This window comes from Carlito syrichta, unplaced genomic scaffold (genome assembly GCF_000164805.1).
Source record: "Carlito syrichta isolate Samal-C Ts95f unplaced genomic scaffold, Tarsius_syrichta-2.0.1 Scaffold305791, whole genome shotgun sequence".
In the NCBI taxonomy this organism is placed as follows: Eukaryota; Metazoa; Chordata; class Mammalia; order Primates; family Tarsiidae; genus Carlito; species Carlito syrichta.
In genome coordinates this window covers 658,558-683,954 of record NW_007249887.1, presented here as the reverse complement: position 1 = coordinate 683,954, position 25,397 = coordinate 658,558, and the positions used below count along the sequence as shown (strand labels likewise).

The 25,397-nt window shown below is 38.0% G+C and overlaps 1 protein-coding gene across 1 annotated transcript; it reads left to right on the top strand.

The window, feature by feature from the left end:
• Positions 1-11: 11 nt before the first annotated feature.
• SLC40A1 (solute carrier family 40 member 1) lies at positions 12-21,896 on the top strand. The gene is made up of 8 exons (XM_008062666.1): positions 12-415; positions 1,091-1,158; positions 5,468-5,627; positions 7,842-7,957; positions 8,962-9,088; positions 17,453-17,698; positions 18,493-19,137; positions 20,299-21,896. Exons 1-8 carry the CDS (start codon positions 373-375, stop codon positions 20,610-20,612), a joined length of 1,719 nt encoding a protein of 572 aa, XP_008060857.1. The 5' UTR covers positions 12-372; the 3' UTR covers positions 20,613-21,896.
• Positions 21,897-25,397: the final 3,501 nt, after the last annotated feature.

Sequence of the window (25,397 nt, the reverse complement as noted above, 5' to 3'; positions counted from 1 at the left end):
TCACAACAAAAAGCCCGCCCCCGGCCGTATAAAAGCAGTGCCCGGCCCGCGGCGGCGGCGGCGGCGGCGGCGGCGGCGAGAGCTGGAGGGGCGTCTGCAGCCTTCGGACTGCCGCGGAGCCTCCCACCCCGCGTCCATAAGGCTTTGCCTTTCCGACTTCAGCTACAGTGTTGGCTAAGTTTGGAAAGAAGGAAAAAGGAGACCCCCCGGGCCGCTTTCCTCGCGTCCTTCTTTCCACGGTTGTCGTTGCGATCTTTCTGCACAAGGTTGTGTTTCCAGCGGTGCAGCCTCCAGTTCTAGGCACTCCTGTTAACCCGCACCTCGGCGCGAGCCGCAGCAGCCGCAGCAGAGCCCGCGGGGTCACCTGGGGTCATGTCCAGAGCCAGAGAACAGGAGCGCCAGGGAGGATGCTGCCGTGAGTTGCATTGATTCGGTGCATGCGGTGGCGGCACTGGTCGGGCTCGGGCTCTGAGACTGCCCCTGCACAGGTTTTGGAGGAATGTGGTTCTGCTGTTTACCATAGTGCTTTGCCAAAGATCCTCCGACTCCTCTTGGGTGCAGGTTAAGGAAGAAAGGAAATTCAAGGTGTGGGAGAGGGGGCTTGCACACAGGTACGGATGGAGCAGGCGGGGCCGTTTGGATTGTCTTGTGTTGAAAAGAGAGGTAGAGAGACAGAGAGCAATAGATAGAGAGAGAGAGAATATATATGGGGGGGGGGGAAGGAGGAGAGTGAGAGAGAGCGATAGAGAGATAGAGAATATATTTATTTATTTGTTTGTTTATGGGGGACGGGGAGGAGAGAGAGAGACAGAGAGAGAGAGAGAGAGAGAGAGAGAATATGAATGTTGAAACAAGAGTTTCCTCACTGTATGTGAAGTTAGGCAGTTATTGACCAATGGTTTGTGGTGAGCTTAACTCAGCAAACTAAATGCATTAGCTCCTAGGTGACTTGATAACACGTACGTGGTTTGTCCCACAAAGTAGCCTTTAATAATCACATTTTAATAAGAGCAAATGGATAAGCATTGTAGCCCCATCTCTTTCAAGTGATTATATTCGCTTTTTTATCTCCACCCCCCTGTCTTTGCAGGATCCTTAGCAAACTACCTGACCTCTGCAAAATTCCTCCTCTACCTTGGTCATTCTCTCTCCACTTGGGTAAGTGAGAAAGCACATTCCTACAACACAGGCGCACAGTTTTTGTTTCCTTTAATTTGGGACGATTGTTTTAAGCCAACTTCCAGTTTTGTCATACATGTGGTCTTGGAGGAGTCCGAGTTGTTTCATTGAATCTGGTTTTCTTCATCAACTCTTTCCCAAAAAGAATAATCCACACATCCAGCACCCTTCACATGCTTTAATGAAAAAGTTATTTGCATCAAAGATATTTTTCATGAATCTTAGTTACTGCTCTTTAATTATCAGATTATCGTACTTTATATAGATTGACAACTATACAAAGACAGGATTAACAAGGAAAGAAATTTTGTAAATTGTTTATTACATTTCTGGACTTAGTAAAGGGTCCTGTCTGCTACTAAGAATGGTGGGTGTCTCCTTTGCCTTCTATTCTTTCGCATTTTAAGACATTTCTGTTTTCTTCTTTTGTTAAAATTTAATCCCAGCATACTGTATTAGAGGACACAGTAGAATGGTGGAGTGACTTATTGAGACTAATGATAGCATTCTAAGATTAATTTAAATATAAATGACCCCAAGAACAAATATCTGAGTGACAAAAATTCTAGTCTTTAAGAATGTTATCTGTATTTAGATAACTTGTGGGGCATCTCAGGCTATCTTAAAAATCATCCAATGAAAATCAGCAACTGATTCATGATTTTCTTTCTAACTTTTTGTGAACTCTCAGAAGAATCCTAGTGTCTGTGGGTCCGGGTTTCTTCATCAACTCCCCACAAAAAAGAATAATACAGAAGGGTGTTGGATGTGTGTTTAATTATTGATGGTTATAATCTTTAAAATTAAACAGTTGTTCTTATTGTTTAAAAAGAATATATCTGACTATATCTTCTTCATGCCTCATATATTTAGTTAAAAATAACTGGAAATAAACTTTTTGAGAACACATTTTTTGAATGTTATTTTTCTTTTAAATTGGAAACTTATATTGGATCTTACTAAGACATGAATGGAAACCACTGTAAGAAGAAATCTATATCATATGCCCGTTGGAAGTTATTAGGCTAGACTATTGGCTTTCTAAGAAAGAAGTTTGTAGGTGGTTTTTTTTAGAAAAGTAAGCTTCCCAGAGGTTTATGCAAGGATGAATCTGCAAATACATGTAAACAAAGTGGAAATGGCATTATTTGTTTTAATTTAACCAATGATTCTAAGTAGAAACCTGATGAAATCTTAAGTCTAAATCAATAGTTTATTCTTCTAATTTAATTCAGTAAATATTAAACATTAGTAACAGGTGATGGAAATAATACCTGAAATTCTCAGCTTGTGATCTGGACCCGGTTCTTGGTGGAAGCAGGGCCTCACTTCCGAATGGTGATTATAGTTTGTGTTACGTTTGGTTAATTGGTTGGGAGGTCAGATGTACCAAAAATCTGTGATTGTTTCAGGATGAAACTGTGGTTGTTTCAGGATGACTTTTTGTCTTGTTAATGGAAAGTCCTACAATAAAGGTGACAGATGCTAATCCCAACTTTATAGTAAGTCAAGCAAAAGAAGTTCTTGTGAGAAAATTTGATTAAAAAACCAAACAAAAACATAAACAAACAAAAAACCCAGCAGCTGGGTTTAGAGGATTTTTACTTCTCACTGCAAAGGAGTTTGTAAGAAGGATGTCTTTAACACTGGGTGATTCTACATTTTGTAGTTTATCTCTTGTGTGGCACTGTGCCTGATTTGATTACAACAAGACATGTATATTTTTGCGTATATGTATACACATGTGTGTATGTATATGCATATCTATCCATTTCCCTGCCAGCCCTGCCAAATCATAATTTTCTACACACTCAGCAGAGGGGCCTTAGAACAGAAGGTTATTTATCTCAGGTTAGGCTGGTGTGGGGTTGAATGCCTTTTATTTCTGATTTCATTTCTCTTTACCAGTGGACCAATACATTTTACTCTGTACTATCAAAATCCAAAGTAGTATGAGAATTGGATCCTCTTGTCAAGAAGCTTATATTTAGTATGGACTTTAAAAAAATGTAGCTAATCGGGAAAAGATAACTCAGTGTATTGTAGTGAAAAAGAAGGGCCAGTTGCTTGGATCTTATTACCCTAAGGAACCTCTCTACTTATACACCAGTGTGTCCGCATTTCTCCAGCACTTTCCTCCTGCAGGTCTTACTTCTCTGCTCATGGAGACCTTTGTCACCACTTTGTGCAAAAGTCTACCTTCCAGCCCCATCCCACTTTATTTGTCCTCATAGCACTCTGTACCACCTGCCCAGTGCTGGGCTTGCTTTTGATCCCAGCTAACTGTCATGTGAGCTACATGAAAGCATGCTCTGTGATTTTTGTGCACTGCTGAAGCTCTGGTGTCTGCGAGTGTCAGGTGTGTAGTAGCTGCTCAATCGATATTCATTAAGCGGATTAATGACTGTGGTCACTTATTCACAGATGCTCGATTGGCCTTCAGCTCTCAGTCCAATATGGGTAGATGGGCATGTAAACAAATCATTAAAGCTTGGTGAGAGTAGGTGGGAGGCCAGGAAATGGAGTAAGGAAGGAATGGGTGGGCACTTGGTCAATATTTACATCAGCTTTTACTCAACTCTTGGGCTTTTTATGAGTGTAGAATATGTTGCTTCTTAAAGCCATTGGAAATTCGAATAACTGAAACAATTTTGTTCCTCTTCATCAAGGAGGTGGCGTACCATGGAGGAATAGGCAAGAGATAAGCTTTTCACTTAATAAGCACTAGTTTTGATGGCCTGTTTTAGAGGACTCCAAAACAATTTTTTGTAGGGTGAAAAAAGAACAAAAGAAGGAAGCAACAACATTAGAACAGTATTTCTTAACGTGTGTGTTGAGACAGAGAAAACTCACTCACAGAGGGTACCTGGCATTTGACATATTTGTGTTTTGGTCTTTTCCTTGGGAGCTATTCAGAGGAATCGAGATTAGGATAAAGTACTACCCCTCTCCCCATCCCATTAAATTCTAATCAAATCTAAATCGCTTTTCTTGTTAACGATTGAGAAAACAGCAGTGTCCCCTGCAACTGTGACAACTCCAAATAACTCCAGACATTTTCATATACTCCCTGAGAGGAGGGGTAAAGTCATCTATAGTTGAGAACTACTGGTCTACACAAGTTCATTGTAAATGATTGCTAGCATGCATCAATTTAACTTTTGAATGCATAAAATTGTTGCTTTGGCTTTACTAAATTTTTTAAATGATTAGACATCAGGATAGTACTTTGCTTCCAGTGCATGAAGTTTATCATGAAGATGTTAATATAATTTGGAAAAAACTAGGAGTTGAGTCAGTACTTCACATAGGGTGAAACCCATGAGGAATCCAGCCAGGAAAGGTGGTTTCCTATAGTGATATCCTGAGATATGATGGAACATTATTGTCCTTCTTGATGTTAGCCTTGGAAATCAAAGATGGAGCCCAAAATCTTATAACAAGGCCCGTTAGAGATTTTTTAATACATTAATTTACCTGACTCACTTAAAGTTTCTGCTAAGCCACATTTCACAGTAATGAATTCCAAAATCCCTATATACTCTGGAGTGCATGTAAAGAAATAAGTAGTTTTTTCTCCTTTCAAAACCCAACCATACTAAACTGTTTAACTACTTATGCATCTAAGTTTTTTCTGACATCGTTATTTATGTGGTGCTAGAATTTGCCCTTACTGATTTCATCTTTCTGATCGCTGTGCTGTTTTATGACTTTGAAATTTATTTGTTTTATGACTTTATGAAACACAGCATAGATTTTAGAATGTTAGAGGTAAAAGAAACCTTAGAGATCATATAGTCCATTCCTATCCTTTTACAGATGGGGAAACTGGCTTTCTCTTGACATTTAAGGTATACTAATGTTCGTGAACTGTACTGGAATTTAGTTCTGGTTCAGTGGCAAACTACTTTATGCCTCTTAAATCAGGATAGGTAGATTCCAGGCCTGAGGAGAAACTTAGCACATAAGAGAATAGGTTTTGTCTCAGAAAGCCATCTTGGGTTTGGAAACTGCATTTTTTTCTAGAATGATAAGGAGTATGTGTATTTCATTAGTATCATGCTTTTTTGAGTTTAGTTAGTAATTGGGCAAGAAGATTTTCCATTGTACTGGGATGAACAGTTTTAACATCTGACCAGTAGTCAATCGATAGAGTAATTATTGACTTTGAAAGTCTCATGATGTGGCCAGAAAGTGCTCCTTTGATAAGGAAGCAACTTCCTGAGTATAGTTGACTAGAAACTAAAAATATTCCATCAAAACATTTTCTTTTTTCTTCTTATTCCAGGGAGATCGGATGTGGCACTTTGCTGTGTCTGTGTTTCTGGTAGAACTCTATGGAAACAGCCTTCTCTTGACTGCAGTCTATGGGCTGGTGGTAGCAGGATCTGTTCTGGTCCTGGGAGCCATCATTGGCGACTGGGTGGATAAGAATGCCAGACTTAAAGGTGAGTGTTGTTATATAATTAAGCCCTTGTATTCGTGGGACTGGTACCTGAGCTACCTCTGCAACAGAGGGAGCAACAAACTAAGAGAGAAGCCACTGTGACTAACCCAGTGTCTGCTTGGTGGCAGTACCTCTGGATTGAAGATCCTGGAGCTTTTTCACAAAGTTGAAATGCCAGGCATTGACCTCATAGATTTTTTTTTTGGGTATCTTTGGCTGTTCATGAATTCCAGATGTTAATGATTAACCATGTAACACTTTTCTGAGAACCGTGTTAAACATTAAAAGTTTGCTCAACTTGGGCTTCCTTCCCAACCATGACTTGCTCTGCAATCCCTTCAGTGTGATGTTCCTTGGACCCGCTTTAACATCTGTTTTCTGGTGGTTGTGTTTCATGCAAGAGTGTGTGTAAGGGAATGGAAAACTAAATATAGATTCAAGAAAGAATAGCTGAGCCTGGAGCACAGAGAACTGCATTATGCATTTTTCAGGAAAAAATAATAATATATTGTCATTTTTCCTAAGCATTAATACTGAAATCATTTTATACAGGAAAGAGAGAATGTGATTGAGTAGTTTGTTTAATCAGAATGTAAGGGTAATGTGGAGAACAACTCAGGGCAAAATTTTCTTGAATTGCTCAGTTGATAATGCCGAGACCTGATCATGCCTGTCTTAGATATTGGGTAAAGATTGAGGTATCATTAGTCTCTTTCGGTGCAGGATCCTGCTCTCGAATATAGAGCGACAGGATTATCAGGTTCCAGGACTTGTTGTTACTAATAAAATGATCAAAATGAATATTTGCCTGTTTTGAAAATGACTAGACCTGAACACATGTAAATAAAAGCTCTGTAATCTAAAAAAAATTCTACTTATTTGCATCATTATACATAGGAATGTAGGAATATTATATATGAAACCTTATGACTGTTGAGAACTGCAATTATAGGATGGGAGAGAAGTTGAGTTGGATGAAGAAGAGAGGTAGGATAGCAAACTCCCACTTATCCTGTAAAATCAATGCATATGTCACCCTTTATGAAAACTCTTCCCTGATATCTCTAGGCTCAGCTTACCATTTCTTCTTCTGTGCTCCCAGGAGGCCTTGCGAATACCTCTGCTATTGCACTTATACTGATATAATTACTTGTTTCCTTATCTTTTCTTCTTCTGCTCTGTGGGATCCTGAAAGCTAAAAACCTCGTTCAGTTCATAATTTAATCCTTGTGCAGCAATTGAATGAATGAGTTACATCTTGGGATTTTATTTCAGACTGCTTTCAGAAGACAGTTTTTTTGTTGTTGTTTTTGTCTTGAGTTTTTGATACAACCTTCCAAGCCAGGCTGAGCCCTACTATCCTTGAAGACAAGAGCTGTAATTAACCCGTACATATACAACTCTATATTTTTCAGAGTGCTTTCATAAGTACTTTATTTGAGTATAATTATGGCCCCATAAAGTAAGGAAGACGGGTATTACCATCCTCATCTTCTAGACACAGGCATAAGAGACATTAGGTTCCCTGCCCTAGATCATCTACCTAGTGAGTGACAGAGAAAAGACTACTAGGTATCCTCCTTATCTACCCTTACTTTGACACTTTGTCTACACAGTGCCTTGCTCTAAGAGTTGCCGTTTTCTATGATGGAAGGTGTAGCTTAGAATTTCGTTATCAATGGCAAAGAGTATGAAAATGCCAAAGGAAATACACTGCTGCTTTGTTCTTGACAAATTTTTGCATGTCTTGTCTATTCATTTATACCATCTTCTTAGATTTAACCTGCCATGTAGGAGCTTATGGATTCTGTAACTTTCTCTTTAGCTTCCTTCTTAACCTCCTGCATGTTCTTGTTTTAGCTTAAGCAACAAAGAACTGAAGGATGGATCATACTGTAGCTCTGGTCATACTGTAGTTCTGTTTATGTTGGTAAATTTTCAAGAGAATAAGCTTAATGAAAATGTGGTCATTATAAAAGAATTCAACTAACAGAAAAGTTGTAAGTACTTCATCATGTGTTTGTGAATTTTACTGGTCTGCTGTGATCCACTGGGTCGTATTGGGACTAGTTGAGGCAGGATTTACTTCAGGGAGGTTTTCTTTTATTGTATGTACTTATGCTGATGCATTATTATAGAACAATGACATGTAGATAAAAACAGCTCAATTGCAATGTTTTGGTGTAGTGAACACTTTGTTTCTTTCTCTGTGCAGTGGCCCAGACATCGCTAGTGATACAGAATGTTTCTGTCATCCTATGTGGAATCATCCTGATGATGGTTTTCTTACATAAAGATGAGCTTCTGACCATGTACCATGGATGGGTTCTTGTAAGTTTTCAATGCGATTCTTGATGGCAGAAGATCAAATATCTGGTAGTGGTAAAAGATGAAACCACTTTGAAGCTAGGGTGTGTCGTTTTTGCAGATGTCACCTTTTAATATTGATCTCTGTTTACTATAATATCCCCTATAGTTTGTTTTGTGATTGTTGTTTTGCCCATAACTGGCACTCATTAAACATTATTTGAATTTAAATTTTGTTCTATTGGTTTTTAATGGCATTTTCTAAGAGTTGATTACATAATTCAGTTGTTAGTTAATTTTCAGCTTTTTTGGTGACCTATAATTTCACACTATATAAGGCATATTGTCCATATGTATGTTAATCACTCATGATTGTTTTCCTCCAATAACAATTGTCATTTCTGTTGAGGATATCAACCAGATAGTTTTTCATGCTATGATTTCACAATAGCTTGATGGAAAAGAGGAGAGGGATGGTGTGCGGTGGAAAACAACAGATTTTGTGTCACTGTTGAGGCTTCTTGTATATATGTGGGTTGAAACAATAGGGTTTCAGAGCCAGACAGGACATTAGAAATCTTTGAGTTTGACTTTCATTTGCTAATGAAAAAAATGAAAGTGTGGTTAGTTGGTTGCCCTTTGTCATGCAACTAGATAGTGTCAGAATTCTGACTTAAATATAAGTCTTGTTAAATTCCCCTTTGATGTTCTCTTCAAAGGAGGTATTTGTGGGAGAAATGTTAAAAACCACCACAGTGTGAACATTTTATGATAACTCTGGTCACATGACTATTACAATTTTTGTATTGTGTGTACTACAGATGATACAAATTAGGACAACATTATCCTCCTTAACTTGACCACTGGTTTCATGTATACAAAGTAAAATGATTTCTTATAAATGATATCGAAATCAACATTTTTATTATTATGCCACTAAAGACCATTTTAAACTACCTTATTTAGTGAGGTAGGTGCAGTGTTGTAAACTGATGTTATAACTCAGTTTTTTCTTGTCATTTTTTTAGACTTCCTGCTACATCCTGATCATCACTATTGCAAATATTGCAAATTTGGCCAGTACTGCTACTGCAATCACAATCCAGAGGGATTGGATTGTTGTCGTCGCAGGAGAAGACAGAAGCAAACTAGCAAGTAATTTGGTTTTCTCTTTCAATTAAATGGGTATATTAGGATTCACTTTAAATCCGTGGTAATAAATGAGGATGTAAGCATTTTTTTGTTGTTATTCTGGGAATTTTTATATTTTTATTTTTTACCATTTGTATTTTAAAGATGTGGGGTACAATTCAGGGTTAGGTATACAAATGGTCATTGTACAGGTAAAGTTTGGACCTCACTTTGGTCCCCATGTTACCTGGTTTGAGATCAGGTACTCTTATTGATGAAGTGTGGCTCTCCTGCCCCCCGCTCCCTCCCCTGGCAGTTTCCCACTATTGCCATTCCCTTTCTTATATTATTATGACCATTATTCAGGGTCCACTTATGAGTGAGAATATGTGGTACTCAGTTCTTTGTTTCTGTGATAGATCACTGAATATCACAGATATTCAGATATTCTGAATCCATCCAAGTTACTGTGAAGTTCATAATTTTTGTCCTTCTTTATGGCTGCACAATATTCCACTGTGTATATGTAACAAATTTTAAAAATCCAGTCTATGGACTGGACAGCATGGTTGGTTCCATGTTTTTGCTGTTGTGAATAGTGCTGCAACAAACATGCATGCGCAGGTATCTTTTTTGTAGAATGATTTGAGTTCCTCTGGGTATATTCCCAGAAGGGGGGTTGCTGGATCATGTGGGAGATTGATTTTTAGGTCTTTTAGGAATCGCCATACTGTTTTCCACAGAGGTTGTAGTAGTTTACACCCCCACTAACAGGGTAGGAGTGTTCCCTTTTCCCACATCCTCTCCAGCATCTGTTGTTTTTCGAGTTATTGATGCTAGCCATTCTGACTGGAGCTAGGTGGTAGCTCAGTGCAGTTTTAATTTGCATCCCTTTGATGAATAGAGAGGCTGAGAATTTTTTCATGTATCTGCTGACTGCTTGTATGTCTTCTTTGAGAAGTGTCTGTTAATATCTTTTGCACATTTTTAAATAGGGCTGTTTGTTTTTTTTCTTTTTGGCATGTTTGAGTTCCTTGTAGATCCTGGATGTTAGGCCGTTGTCAGATATATAGTTGGCAAATATTTTTTCCCAGTCTGTGGGCTGTCTCTCCACTTTCTTGATGGTTTATTTGGCTTTGCAGAAGCTTGTCAGTTTGATGAGGTCCCACTTGTCTATCTTTTATGGCATGGGCACTTGGGATTTTGATCAGGAATTGGTTGCCAGTTCCCATTTGTTCTGGACTTTTAAAAGAACAATTAATTGAAAGCATAGTTTTTTTCTTACCTTATTGCTTTAGTGCTAAGATTTATCTGACTGTTATAAAGTTAATTTATAAGATAATTAACTTCTCTTTTAGCCTATGCAGTCTTGACAAATGGAAGAACATCTGTTTTGAACTTTCTCTTCTTCCCTTTTTTTAAAAAAAATTATTATCTGATTCTAAATGTTTTCTGAATACTTAGAACAGTGAAAATTTGACATGGAATTTTACCATTCCTACCAATGGATGTTATTGTACCGATCAACCATAATATGGATGTATTTTTCTGCAAACCAAATGGAAACAAATTATTTGTAGGAGAGATTCTAGAAGTTAATTTTGTCTACTTTAAAGTTATAATCTATAACTTATGTATGATGGAATATACTTGTTATTATAAATACTAAAGAAATAGGGGACAGAATCTAGTTTCTAAGAAGTTTATAATCTTAGTTGTTCATTGGGAATATAAGCAAGTGGCCAAAGAGAAATTGAAGAATGCTTACAAAGCAATGTGTCCTAGTCCATCAGTATTATTTAGGCTCAGAATAACCTCCTTCATTCAGTATTCCCTACCTGCCCCCCATATGACAGGTGCAAATTGGATTGATAATTACTCAGGATGAAGGGGAGGAAGGGTGCGCCTAGCTACCTGTTGAATCAGCTGAATCAACTCTTAGATAATGGGTTTCACCAACACATCATCCAACCATCCCTACAGACAAGAACACCATTCTTGATGACTTAAGTGACTTATCCCAAGACACAGAAGGAAAGATTATGTGCTGGGGTTAGCAAGCAGCTTTGTTTGACTAGACCATGTGATTAAAAAAAAAGTTAGGAAGGGGGTTGGTGATTGAAAAAGAACAAAGTCTATGGAATGTCTAGAAGAAGAAGAAGAAGAATTTGCCTAAATCATCACTTTTTGGTTGCTGCATTGTAGTTGAAGTAGAAATACCACAGTGATTTTTAAGGATGGTATGTGTGTAGGATGAATTGAGCACGTGTGAGTCTGAACTACAGGAAATTCTCTCTGGAACCTCAGTAATTCTCATTGACTTTTCTTCCTGTGATCATTTACAGTAAAGAATAAATAACTCACATCTCTTTTTGTCACATTGAGCTAGAAGATAAGACTTTGTCCAGTTTTTGTTTGTTTACTTTCTCTTTTGAATCCACTATTGTAAGCATATGAAATATGTTCATGTTTTAAAATTCAAAGAGTACAAAAGGATATCTTTTGAAAACAGGTCACATATATATATATTTGTTGAAATATATCTGGGAGAGAAAGTTGCCTCTTAAAATGATTTTCTTTCACCTATCTGATTTTCTGAACGGAACTCATTTTTGACTTTGTAAGGTCAAAAATGTGTGGTATGTGTGTGTGTATATATATATATATATATATCATCCCACCTAACTCTGTGGGATCTTTCTGACTATGAAGTGATGTCCAAGAACAACAACAACACAAATATGACTGACCATTTTTCAGCTGTCCCTCTTGATATTATGAGTTATTGCAGAGTGGAAAAATCTAGGCTACTCAGTCTTTTTTTTTTAACGTTCTGGAGTTTTTCAAGTTTAAGAAAGGAAGTAAGCGGCCTGTTGAACTCTTGTCCACTCAAAGTTAGCTTTTAGTAAGTGATGTTTTTCATTTCCAGCCAGGAGTGTGGGTTAGTAGACCAGTGAAGGAAACCCTACTACGTGTTTCAAAACAGGATACAGAAATTTCTTTGGTTCTCAGGGTCAGCAGGTGTCGAATCATGGATTCTTGGTGCCACTTCTGCTACAGCAGAGTTAAAGGAGAACAGATTAAAAGGAGGAAGATAAACGAAAAATGGGAGAAGAGAAACACAGCTAGAGGGGACTTCAGCTGCTGCCCTGGGCTCCCGTGAGGTTGCATCTCTGTACACAGTCACACCCACTCCAGTCAGGAATAATTTAAATTAATGCAGGCTGGTTTTGAGGCTGTGGCAGAGTCTTTTAGAAGCCCACATAAGGAACCGGACTGGGAAAGCTTCCCCTGTATATATTGTGTGTATGTGTGAAGAGGTTGAAGGGTGAAGGGGAACGGGTGTGCTCGTAAGAAGTAAAGGCTGTGAGCTGGATACTAATTTCTCCCATTTCCTCATCCTAGTGTTTCCTGATTTTAGAGATGGTTTTAAAATTAGGCCATCACTGAGGAAAAAAGAGACATTTCCCCGGCAAAGTTTAAAAGTTTTAAAATTTCAGTAATATCAGGCCAAATATTGCTTTACCATCAGTTTTAGAAAAGGTATTTTTTTTTCCATAAATACTGTTAACTAATCTGTTAAGTAATTTAGGCACTTTGCAGGCACTTGATTTAGTACAGCATTTTACTAAAACGTTCTCTTATGTCATGGTCCTTAGCCTACTTAACCTGTCTGAAACTCACTTTCTTTCCCCCAACTCTTTTATTCCACCTATTGCTTTATTTCCTTCCCTCTTTCCTTTGTGGATCACTATTTATTAATATCTTCTGAGATTTTTCTTCTGTCATTCTAAAAATATTTGCTGGTTAACCTGATCAAGTATGGCAGATACACTTGAGCTCTATTGATTAAAAATTGATTTCATGTTTGAGGTAGATAAACCTGCTAACTGCTATTTGTTACAACAAATCATTGTTTAAAAAATCATTCTTCTATGAGATATACTCTTTATAATAGAAGTAGTTATTTAATGCCATGCTTTGTGCCCCAGCTGTAGCTAAAAACAGTTAAGTTGGAATCAAATGAACACACATTTGTGTGTTTATATAAGAATAAATAAAAATTTGTAAAGAGCATAGGTTTGCATATTCAGAAGACTGATTTTTTTTTTTTTTTTTTTTGGCCTGTCACCAGTAAAACAACTAAGTCTTTTTGAAAAATTATTATTTAATTCATTCTGCTTCAGCAAAATAACAGCTGATTTCTGACATTGCTTTTGATTTTCTGAGTATAATAAGGAATATAGAAGTTGGTGACCTTGGAGGTTTTGTGAGCACTTGAAAGCTGAGGTAGTGAAAGTTACAGATAATTTTAATGAAAAAAAGTTTTTTGGTGGTTGTTCTGGGACTTTAAGTTTCAAGTATATATTTTTTTAGTTACTTGTTAGATTCAAAAGATTGAGTTATTTGGATCAATTTCACACTTACCTGTTGGCATATGCGTTGGTAACTTACTAGTTGGGGGGATGGGGGACAATGGATGTTAGTGAAGCCTCTGCCAAGACAAGTGTCAGATCAATGAAAGCTGCCTTTGCCTCTCAAGTGAAAGGTGAAATATGTCAAAGTTCTCCTATTATCATGTAAGCATTGTGCACTCATAGGACTAATTGGAAAGTAATTGATGACGAGGAAGAATCAGAGAAGGAATAAAGGCAGTTTTCTGTCAATGTACTTACTACTCACATACTGCTTTTCCCTTAAAGTGAACCAAATAGTGGTTAAAGACTTGTCTCACTGATTTTCACTCTGTTCCATGAGATGGGGTGTGAGAAAGTAGGTCATTTTCTTTTTTTAAGAAAAGCTTTTGGTTTATTTTATGACATTTTTAATTGACACATAATAATTTTACCTATTCATGGTGATATTGTAATACATATAACCTATAGTGATCAGATCAGGGTAATTAGCATATCCATCATCCTGAGCACTTATCAATTCTTGTGTTGGGCATTTTCTTCCTCTTTGTTCATCTTGTCCTTCTCTCTGACTCAGGTATGCATTCCCCTGGTCCATCTCTAGCCTTGTCATCACCACTAGATCCTCCCTTCCATAATCTCAATTTTAGACATCCATGTCTTGAACAACCACCTTCCATCTTTCCTGTCACTCCTTCCTGGCCACAGTCTCAACAAGCCTTCAGCCTGGTTGGCACCTACAAGTCATTAATTCCACTGCCTTTTCACTGTCCATGACCCCTCTCTTGCCTCCTTTTCTTACCAGCTTAAATTTCAAGTTCAGTCATATTATCTGATCCCCTCCTAGCATATATCCTCTATTCATGTGGTTCCCTCTCCTTTGTCGCTGTGTTTAATAAGACCTGGTTAAATCCAACTCTCTATAGTAGAGCATGGCTGGAGAGGAACATGTGGCTTTGCTCAGTGTTCACTCAAGTTCAGGACCACTGGGTTCCAGTGGGCCCTTTCACGCTGCCAGTTAATCATACTGTTTTTTCTGATTCTTTCCTTCTCCCACTTTCCTGGAGGACTATTTCATGCTTTATCCTCTCTCCTTGCATGTTCAGGTCCTCCTCCCCATCCTCATGTTTACTGGTGGCCTTGCTTTGTATTCTACTGAGAAAATGGAAGACGTGAGAAGGGAGCTTCCATTTGATCCCACCATCACATCCCTTTTCCTGCCTGTACCTGAGGCCGCAGACATGGCCTCCTTTCTTGGTATTGATGAACTGTTTGTGCTACTGTCTAAGAGCAATTCCTCCATTTATGCAGTAGATGCGGATTCCATCCCTTCTCATCTATTATATCATTCCATATTCCATCCCTTCTCATCAACTGTATCATTCCAGATTCCATCTCGTCTCATCTGTATCATTCCAGGCAGGAGAAAAACATGCTCTAATTTTTTTTTTTTTTTTTTTTTTGAGTTGGAGTCTTACTCTGTCATCCAGACTGAAGTGCAGTGGCCGCTCCCGGCCACCGCAGCCTCGACCTGCTGGGCTCCGGCGATCTTTCCGCCTCAGCCTTCCGAGTAGCCGGAATTACAGGCGTGCGCTACCACGCCCAGCTAATTTTTTGATTTATTGTAGAGATGAGGTCTCGCTGCCCAGGCCGGTCTCGAACCCGTGGGCTCAGGCAATCCACTCACCTCAGCCTCCCAAAGCGCGGGATTACAGGCTGAGCCACTGAGCCCGGCTCTCTAATTTTACTCTTCTTAAAAATCCCTATCTTTACCACACTTCTTCCTCTGCTGCTTCCTTTTTTTGGTACCTCTTTTCAGCAAAACATATCAAGAAGAGCTGTCTATTTCCATTTCCTTTCTTTGGACAAGACCTTGCTTTTCTAAGGTTGTGGGACAGCATTCACATTGTGCTCCAGAAAGCACACCTAAAATATAAGATAAACGGTGTCTGTTGGAGTTGGTATCCATTCCTTAAACCAGCTTTAATCAGGCATTGCCCTTGCTGCTCTACTTCTTCCAAGGTCCCCGGTGCCTTTCATGTGACTAATCTAGTGTCTCTCCTCAGCACTCCTCTTTCTTGACCTGTCAGCAGCAAATAGTTGGTTACTCCCACCTCTTTGAAACTCTGTCACCTCTTGGCTTTTAGGACACCACACTCTCTTGTTTTGTCTCCTCTTTTGTTAGTTTCTTTTTTTTTTTTGAGTTGGAGCCTTAGCCTGTCGCCCAGACTGGAGTGCAGTGGCCACTCCCGGCCACCGCAGCCTCGACCTGCTGGTCTCCGGCGATCCTTCTGCCTCAGCCTTCCAATGAGCTGGAACTACAGGCATACGCTACCATGCCTGGCTCGTGTTTTTGATTTTATTGTAGAGATGAGGTCTCCCCAAGTTGCCCAGGCAGGTCTCAAACCCACAGGCTCAGGCAATCTACTCACCTCAGCCTCCCAAACACGGGATTACAGGCTGAGCCACCGAACCGGGCTCTTTTCACCTTCCTAACTTCCTGACATCGGTGTACCCAGCACTCAGTCCTCGGATCTTGTCTCCTCTCAATCTACATATGCTTCCTTGGTGATCTTGTCTAGTTTTGTTGTTTAAAAAATCAACCAGCTGGTGACTCCTAAATCTGACTCCTATTTCTTCCTACACTCCACCCTTATATATCTGACTGCCTGCTTGATGTGCCCTCTTGAATGTCAGTAAGCCTATCGAAATCAACATCTTCAAAACCAAGCACTTGTTCTTTTGCACCAAACCTGATTGTTTTGAGGTATTCTTCAGTCAGTGATAACTCTATCCTTCCAACAGTTGATCAAGAAAATAAAAACAAAAACAAAAGCAAGCCTACTTTAGGGTCAACCTTGGTTCCTCTCTTTCTCTAATCTGTTGGCAAGTCCTGATTCTGCCTTTAAGTGTATGCAGCATCCGTTTCTGCCTATTCCCATTGTTACCACCCTGCTCTACGCCACCATCATTTCCCCCCATCCCCTTACCTCTGCTCTTGCTCCCCACCTTCCTCACCCTCACTCTGTGGTCTTTTCTCAACATAGTAGCCAAAATGAACCATTAAAAATATGTCCAAGTTTGCCACCTCTGTGTTCAAACCTTCCAGAGGCTTCCAGACACATTCCGTGTAAAAGTCAAAGTCCATATGATGTTTATAAGAATGTACATGGTTGGGGCAGTCTCCCCTCATACTCTCACCTCATCTCTTCTGTCGTCTCTCTTCCTTGCTTGGCCCCAGCCCTATTGATCTCTGTTGTTTCTCAAACACTCTGGATCTGGTCCTCCTGCCCTAGGATGTTTACATTTCCCTTTATCTGGAATTCTCTTTTCACTGACATCCAATGGCTCACTCTTTCCCCTCCTTCCACTTTAAGTCTTTGCTTTGTTGCTCTCTTTTTTAAAATGAGTCCTTCCCTGACCTCACCTTATTTAGAACTTTTCCCTGAGCACTCTCTGTCTTTTTCCTGCATTATTTTTCACAAGTATATTTAATGAATATCTAACATATTCAGTATGCTATATGTGTGTGTGTGTGTGTGTGTGTGTGTGTGTGTGTACACATATATATGTATGCTTGTTGATTTATGAGAATGTAAACTCCATGAAGACAGGGAAGGATATTACTTATATAGTGTTAAGAATTGTTAAGAATGGTGCGTACCATTCTTACAATAGGCATTTAACAAATATTTGTTGAAAAAAAGAATGTTGAATCACTATTGTATTTTTAAAAGTTGATGTTAGACTAATTTATACAACCTCAAGGAAATTATTATTTTAAAGGCAGATTTAGTGTGAGTGATCCACAAACAAATGTTTTTCTAACAAAATGGTTTTCTCACAGAGTGCTTTTAGAAATTCACTCTTGGGAATCTATACTCCTGGTTTACATCTTAGTATTATGAAGGTGGGCAGTTTGTCTTTGGTAGGTTTGTATACACTTATCTGCCTGTTTCCCCTGCCTCTGCAGACATGAATGCCACAGTACGGAGGATTGACCAGCTCACCAATATCTTGGCTCCCATGGCTGTTGGTCAGATTATGACGTATGGCTCCCCGGTTATCGGCTGTGGTTTCATTTCGGGATGGAATTTGGTATCCATGTGTGTGGAGTACTTTCTGCTCTGGAAGGTTTACCAGAAAACCCCTGCTCTAGCTGTGAAAGCTGCTCTTAAAGTAGAGGAAACTGAATTGAAACAGCTGAATTTACACAAAGGTAAACTGAACACAATGAGCAGTCCTTTTTATTCTGATGTTCAGACCTTAAGCATTGGTGAAGATCAGAACTATTGAATTTATATCAACTACTTTGAATTTATACCAGTGGAAGCCTGAATGAGGTTACATATATCACTTTGTTAGATGAAGCAAAACCAGGTTCTTGAGGATTTGGGTAACAGCTCTGGGTTGAACCTGATGGGGTTGGCCTGGCCCCCAACCCTTTGCCTTGGTGTGAATAATAGACACAGAGGGGCAGTCAGTCAAGGGATTGGCTGGGCAAAGCGGAGTCCTAGGAATAGGAAGAACACTGGGAAGAAATAGAATAAGATAATCTCTTGAGATTGTTACGTGGTCATTTGTAGGGCTGTGGAAGGGAGTTAGGACATGAAGACAGGTGTTTCCCAGGAGAAGAGGAAGTTGGACTTTTGGGCAAATGAGATCTTAACAGGCCCCAGCAAATAAGAAACTATGTTTTCCCACATAATTTTTATATTTTATTTGATAAGTTTTTCTGCCATTTACTTTGGCAAGAGTATAATTTCTAACAGAGTGGGGGAAAAAGAGAGAGAGATCACTAGTATTTCGTTTATTTAAAAAACATAGGATACATAGAGATTGTTCCTTGACTGGAATTCTTAGATTATTAGTAAAAGAAAATAGACATTATAATGTAGTAACCAAGGGTTCCCATGGGGGAGGGAATAGAAGAAGAAAAGATTCTGATTAAGATAATTGGCTTTTATCCCTCCATCGCCTCCCCCTGCAAATAATGCTATCTTTTATTAACAGATACTGAGCCAAAACCCCTTGAGGGGACTCATCTAATGGGTGAGAAAGACCCTAACATCCATGAGCTTGAACATGAGCAAGAGCCCACCTGTGCTTCTCAGATGGCTGAGCCCTTCCGCACCTTCCGAGATGGATGGGTCTCCTACTACAACCAGCCCATCTTTCTGGCTGGCATGGGTCTTGCTTTTCTTTATATGACCGTCCTGGGCTTCGACTGCATCACCACAGGGTATGCCTATACTCAGGGACTGAGTGGTTCCGTCCTCAGTATTTTGATGGGAGCATCAGCTATAACTGGAATAATGGGAACTGTGGCTTTCACTTGGCTCCGTCGAAAATGTGGTCTGGTTCGGACTGGTCTTATCTCAGGATGGGCACAGATTTCCTGTTTGATCTTGTGTGTCATCTCCGTGTTCATGCCTGGAAGCCCCTTGGACTTGTCTGTTTCTCCTTTTGAAGATATCCGTTCAAGATTCATTCAAGAAGAGTTAATTACACCTACCAAAATACCTGAAACCATCATCACAACGGAAATGCACATATCAAATGGGTCTGACCTTCATATTGCCCCAGAGGCAAGTCCTCAATCGGTGCCTATAATCTCTGTCAGTCTGCTGTTTGCAGGTGTCATTGCTGCTAGAATCGGTAAGAAATGTTTTTGTATATTAATGAACTAAAGTGTCTTTTTGGAATGTAGGTACAGACAATTCATTAAAAAAAAAGATCTGAAGTGTTCCCTGAATGTTAATTTAAGAAAAATTAACCATATGTCTTTATGTATATAATTTAGTCTTTAATTATGAAATTTTCATTTTATAGTTTAAAAACCTTTATTTGTGTATGTGTGTATGTATTTACCTGTACTTAAAATTGTTTTGGGCTTGACAGTTTTTTCCTAAAGAAATATCGTAAGTATTATTCCTTTAATGTAATTTAATTTTTAAAAGATATTAGTTATAATAATTATACTGCCATCTAGTAATTTAAAGTCTTTATATTGCAATAACTCTACCTAAAGAACTGTAATTTAGAGAATATTTTTATGGGACAACATTAAAAAGGTAGTGTTTCTGGTTTTAAAAAAAACATATGATAGAAAAAAATTTCTTCAAAGGTCCCTTCTTCTGTTGTGGTATTCATTATAAACACAAGTGAATTTTATAGCTTTGGAAGGAAATATAATGTAAAGACTTCTTACAAAGCAAAATTTGAGTAATCATTAATAGAGCATTGACGAATGATCTGTGACCGAATTCATCCTTGAAGTGAAACTATATTTGTCTTGTGATATAAAGCAGTTCATTAATTTATTGGAGACATTAATATTCAAGCATGACAGCTTTATTGTATGGGCTTTGGAACCCAAGCAGTAAATGTAACAATGGTTTAAAGTTTCCTTACACTTAATCATAACTATAATACATGTAATTTTATACCTAATACAGGTAATTTTATACCTTAAAAATACTAGTAGTTATACTGTAAATAGGATTTATTATGTCTCTGATTTCAAAATTTTGCTTTTGTAGTACAAACAATCACAGAAAAACAGAATGTCTGTAGATTAGACTTATTTTTTATCTGATGACTATAAATAATCATTTCTTGAAGCCACCAATTAACTCCGTATTTACTGATGAAAAATAATTCTTTAGGGCAAGGCTATGATAAACATATACAAAGTGACTTAAAGGTAATAGGGCTGAAATGTGTATTTTGTATATGTCAAGAGATTTTTATCTATAAATCTGAAATGTATGGCTATAAATTAAAATGCAGTCTTTTAAAAATTACCTTTTTTTATAGGTCTCTGGTCCTTTGATTTAACTGTGACACAGTTGCTCCAAGAAAATGTCATTGAATCTGAAAGAGGCATTATAAATGGTGTACAGAACTCCATGAACTATCTTCTTGATCTTCTGCATTTCATCATGGTCATCCTGGCTCCGAATCCTGAAGCTTTTGGCTTGCTTGTGTTGATTTCAGTCTCCTTTGTGGTCATGGGCCACATTATGTATTTCCGATTTGCCCAAAAGACTCTGGGGAACCAGCTTTTTGTTTGTGGTCCTGATGCAAAAGAAGTTACAAACGAAAATCAAAGTAATACATCTGTTGTTTAAGACAGTTTAACTGTAGTGTCTCTGTTACTAGGTTATATAGAGCACATGTGCTTGTTTTGTACTGCAGAATTTCAATAAATGGCTGGGTGTTTCTCTCCGTACTGCAGCAATGCCTTCAGGACTAGAAGCTACTTAGAAAACCCAAGTCAGCAGAAATGAGCTGGTTAATTTCCCTTAGGTTTAGGCATGGGAAAAAAAAATAGAAAAAGAAAAACTCAGTTTAAATGTGAGACAATAATGATAACACTGAATTCCCCTTTTTTTCATGAGTTGATACAATTTTACATGAGTGGTTGGTCATGTGAATTAAGTTATTCTTTGGCAGATACTTCTTATCTGTACTAGAATTCAGAGATGTCAGTTTTCCCTAAAACTCTTGTGCAAGTCTGGCTAATTTACTTTTTTTGGTACTTATTCTCAGTTATATTAGAAAAACAAATGAATTCTTCAAGTATGAAGATTAAATTTTGATAACCAGTATTATCCTTACTGATCCTGTTGATCTTAAGGGATTTACATATATGTGGAAAAACAAAATACTTAATTAGAGTTCTCAAATAAGGTTTGTGGTTTAATTTTGAAGAGCGCCTTTGTATTTGTATTACCAGGTAGGGCAACATAATGTATTAAGCACATGTAGCACTTCCTAAAATAGCTAGCATGTAAGCCGCAGGTAGAAGTCAAGCTGTAAATGTATAACACAATGAATGCACAAGGACTTCCAATACATCAGGAGTTTGGCCATAGAAACTAGAAGCCAAAACCACACAGAAGGGCAAGGTCTTAATCTCACTCATGCCATTGTCGTTAATGCCCCGTTGTAGAATATGAGGGAGTAAGCCTTCAGCCTGGCAAGTTACATGTAGAAAGAAGGCCTGTACCCGTAAAGGTTTTGTTTTGGAAATTATTTGATTTCCTTTTAACACACTCAGGTAGAACATTTGTACTTTTACTGTTTTATACCCAGAAGTTATCTGCATTGTTCTAGAGCAAGAATGTTGACAAAAGTATCCCTTTCAAATGCCTTTAGGAAGAATAGCAGAAAAAAGTTTGTATATATTTTTTAAAACTGTTTTACAAGTCAGTTTGCAGCATGTCAGTACCAACATGGTGCTTTGCCTTAACCGTTGATGCACTTTCATGGAGACTGCAATACGTTGCTATGAGCACTTTCTTTATTCTTGTTGTTTAATCTCTTTCTTCCTTTTTCTACAGTATGACCTAATGATTTGCTATGTTGTAAAATCTTTGTAAAACATTTCTATATAAAAACATTTTAAAAATTCTGATTTCTTTTTTCTGAATTGTATTCCTCAGTTATATAGTGTTGCTTTTGCTTTTGTTACAGCACATCTGTTTTGGGTAATGTTGTTTTTCTCTACAAAAGATTATAATTTTATAATTCATAATTTATAGTGTATCTCCCTGTTCATAATCCTAGTTTATGGTGGCCTAGATTAAAGTGTAGTGAACAAGAGGCGCAGCACTGATTCTTAGACTTTGAATATGGCACACTGTAAGCTCTTTTAAGTTCTTTTTTTCCCTTCTGGAAATTGGAGATGGCATTATAAAACCAGCCCGACCTACTTTGCAACTTTCCTCGTTGAATCAAATAAGAGAAGCCATGTGGAAGCACTTTGTGGACCTCAAGACTAAATTGCATTATTACTAGAGGTTGGGCCTTAGCAATGAGGGAGGAGACTTGAAAACATGCTGCTGATACTCCAGAAAGAGTAGAGCCACGTTCTATTTTAAGCAAACATTTACTGAAGACTTGATCTATGTCCCAAACTGTGACCAGTCCTGGGGATACAGAATTGACTCAGACATAGTGGATCAGAATCTCCTTTCTTTCCCTAACATTTGGGAGCTTGAGAACTTTTATACCACTCTGCAGCTACAGACCTGCTCATGATGTACACATGAGCTAGGTGCCTTAGTTGCATCTGGCTGCTGTCTTGAACTGGCTCTCTGCTCCTTCCCACAGGGGTTGAGCTGGGGCTGGAGATCTGCCCTGAGTGTTTGCAGCTGCAACTGCGGGCCTGTGGCCTTGCAAAATGAATAGAACCATATTAGCAAGGGAAGACCTCCGCTCTCAAAATGGGCATTTTGCCAACCTATGTGCCTAGAGAGAGAGGCCCTGTGTAGGAGGAAGGAGCATGGAGTTGGAGAGTTAATAGGAATTTTTACAGCTGCCACCCTTATCTTTGCAGACTGCTCAGAGCAGGAAGGGGAGGGGAAGGGAACAGAATCACAGCTGGTCTGGACGGCCTTTGCTGTTTACTGCCCCTGGCCACTGAAATGGGGATGTAGGGGGAGTAGGGGGTGGGGTGGGATAGGTAATTCATGCAGCTATGACTGGATGTGCTGCTTTTTTAAAAAAAAATTTTATTTTAGGTTCAAGAGGTACACGTACAGATTTGTGAAATGAGTATATCACATGCTTCTAAATAAGGGGTTGAACTCAGATACTAAACAGGGCCAGTTGAGTAATAAGAATGAATGAGGTAGATTATAGCCGGGAAAATATTGTTTCATTTAACATGTAATCGCATTTTATGAAAGTATCACTTATTTTATTCCTCTTAAAAACAAACGCATTACACTTTTTTCATGCTTTTCTCTATTGCATGCAGGCTTGTTTTGGTTATTAAATTGGTTCTTTCATCTAGATGGCCTTTGTTTGCATATTGAACACAGGTAAGTCATTTTCATTTCCATGAAGAAATATACCTACCCTCCCCTTCTTTTGGAAACACCTGAATTGTTGATGTTTTTTCAACAATTGTTGATATTTTTTCCCTGATCCTTTAAAAAAAATAAAGAGTATAAATAAGAAATACTTTCCTGTTTCCTCTAAGACAAAAACAAAACAAATAAACAAGCAAAACAGTGCAAGAAGCATGATAAATGGTGCATGGCACTGGAAATCCTATTAGGCAATAGGGTCTGACCGGGCTCTGGTGAGTGGACACCTAGGCTAAGGGGTTAGCTGTGCCAATTCCAGTTGCCATGCAGGAATGTAGGCCTGTGTTGTCAGATCTTTTGATCTTCCAAGAGAACCTGGAAATCGGAAATCTCCAAATTCTTAAGTACTGGCAACTAATACGAAAATGCTAACAATATTTTGTTAGCCAAACAAAATATATCTGTGAACTACCTATGAGCCATCTATGGGCTGTTTGTTAAAGCTTTATTCTTGGGATGGTTTATGAGCAAGAGAATGATATTTGAATAAAGCTAGTCAGTGTAGGATGAGAGGAGATATATGTCCAAGAATTGCAAAGTGAGGAGAACGAGAAAGAACAGGTAAACATTTATGGCAAAAAAAAAAAATTAAGCTATTAGACATCCTTTATTGGAGATAATTTAAGGTCAAATAATCTACGCATTGATTAACTGCCATCTTGATGTCAATGAGCATTCTGCCACATATTTCCTTTATTCCATGTATTGTGTTACAGGATCAAGATAGTTAAAAAATAAAAAACTTTTAAAGTTGCCTGAATTTTAAGATAGTGCACTCCTGTTTTGAAAAAAAAAAAAAAAACACACAGAATTTTAAAGAATACACATCCCCTCTGCCCATCCCACGCCCCAAATGCTCAGAAGTACCCACTGTAAACAGTTTAGGGTTTATTCTTATAATTTCTTTTTAATGAAGCTAAAAAACTTTTAAAAACATAATTTGATTTCTTAACCAAGATTATATCTCTATCTACATCTATCAATAGCTATTAATTGACTAAATGAATTTTTTTCCAAAATTCTAAGGGGGGCTAAAATAAAGGTCATTTTTGCGTAAAGACTGTTGATACAGTCATTTAAAACTTTAATGACATAGCACAGAGGGAAGTAGGTATACAAATTATTAAGTCTAATGTATGTATTGTGATAAAGAAATTTAGTTCAAGATTCTATTTAGCCAAGACCAAAGACTGCCGAGTTTTACCTTCCCCTCAATTTATACTTACTTCAAACTCTATAATTTCAGTTGAACATTGCTCCTTTTTTAAATCAAGTTTTCTTCCTCTTGCTCCACCTTTCAGAATAATCTTTGCTATCAGAGCATCTTTTTTGTTTTACAAGATAGCAATTCGAGAATAGAGTTGAAATGTTAGAAGAACCTTGTGACAGCACAGACACATTTAGCACAAGTCTGAGCTGCCTACATTTGTCACACGCTAAAAGTTCAATGACTTTTTTTCCTTATATGGAAAGTTGTTTTCAAGTCCAAAAGGGAGTGAGTATTTTATCTAAAGAATGGACAAATGGGAGATCAAAGTACAAGTAAGTGTTTTTTTCACGTTATTCTCCCTGGCCTCCGTGTGAGACAGAACATATTTTCCTATTTGAACATTTTCCTTATTGCGTTTTACTGGGAGGAAAGTGCACTGCAAAGTTCCTGAAGTAAATATGTTCAAAATGGACTTAGATGGTAGTTGTCCTTTAACTAATGTGTACAGTGGTAATGATGATACACAAACATTAATCTAATTAAATAGATGAATGCATAAGAGACATTTTACAGTAATGAAAATACTTCAGAACTAATTTTTGAAGATAATAAATGATCCCTTATAAACAGGACATGGGTACATGTTGTTATACCTAAAGGAATATTTGAGCTTAGTGTCTATATAGTCGAGAGAATGGTTGTCCCATGATAGATTTAATATTTTCTTTAGTACTATGTATCGACCAAATAGCTACGTATCTTCTTACCTATTTATGGTGTTTAAGTAAAAAAAGTTACAGTGGAAAGTAAATTTGAAGATCTGTTAT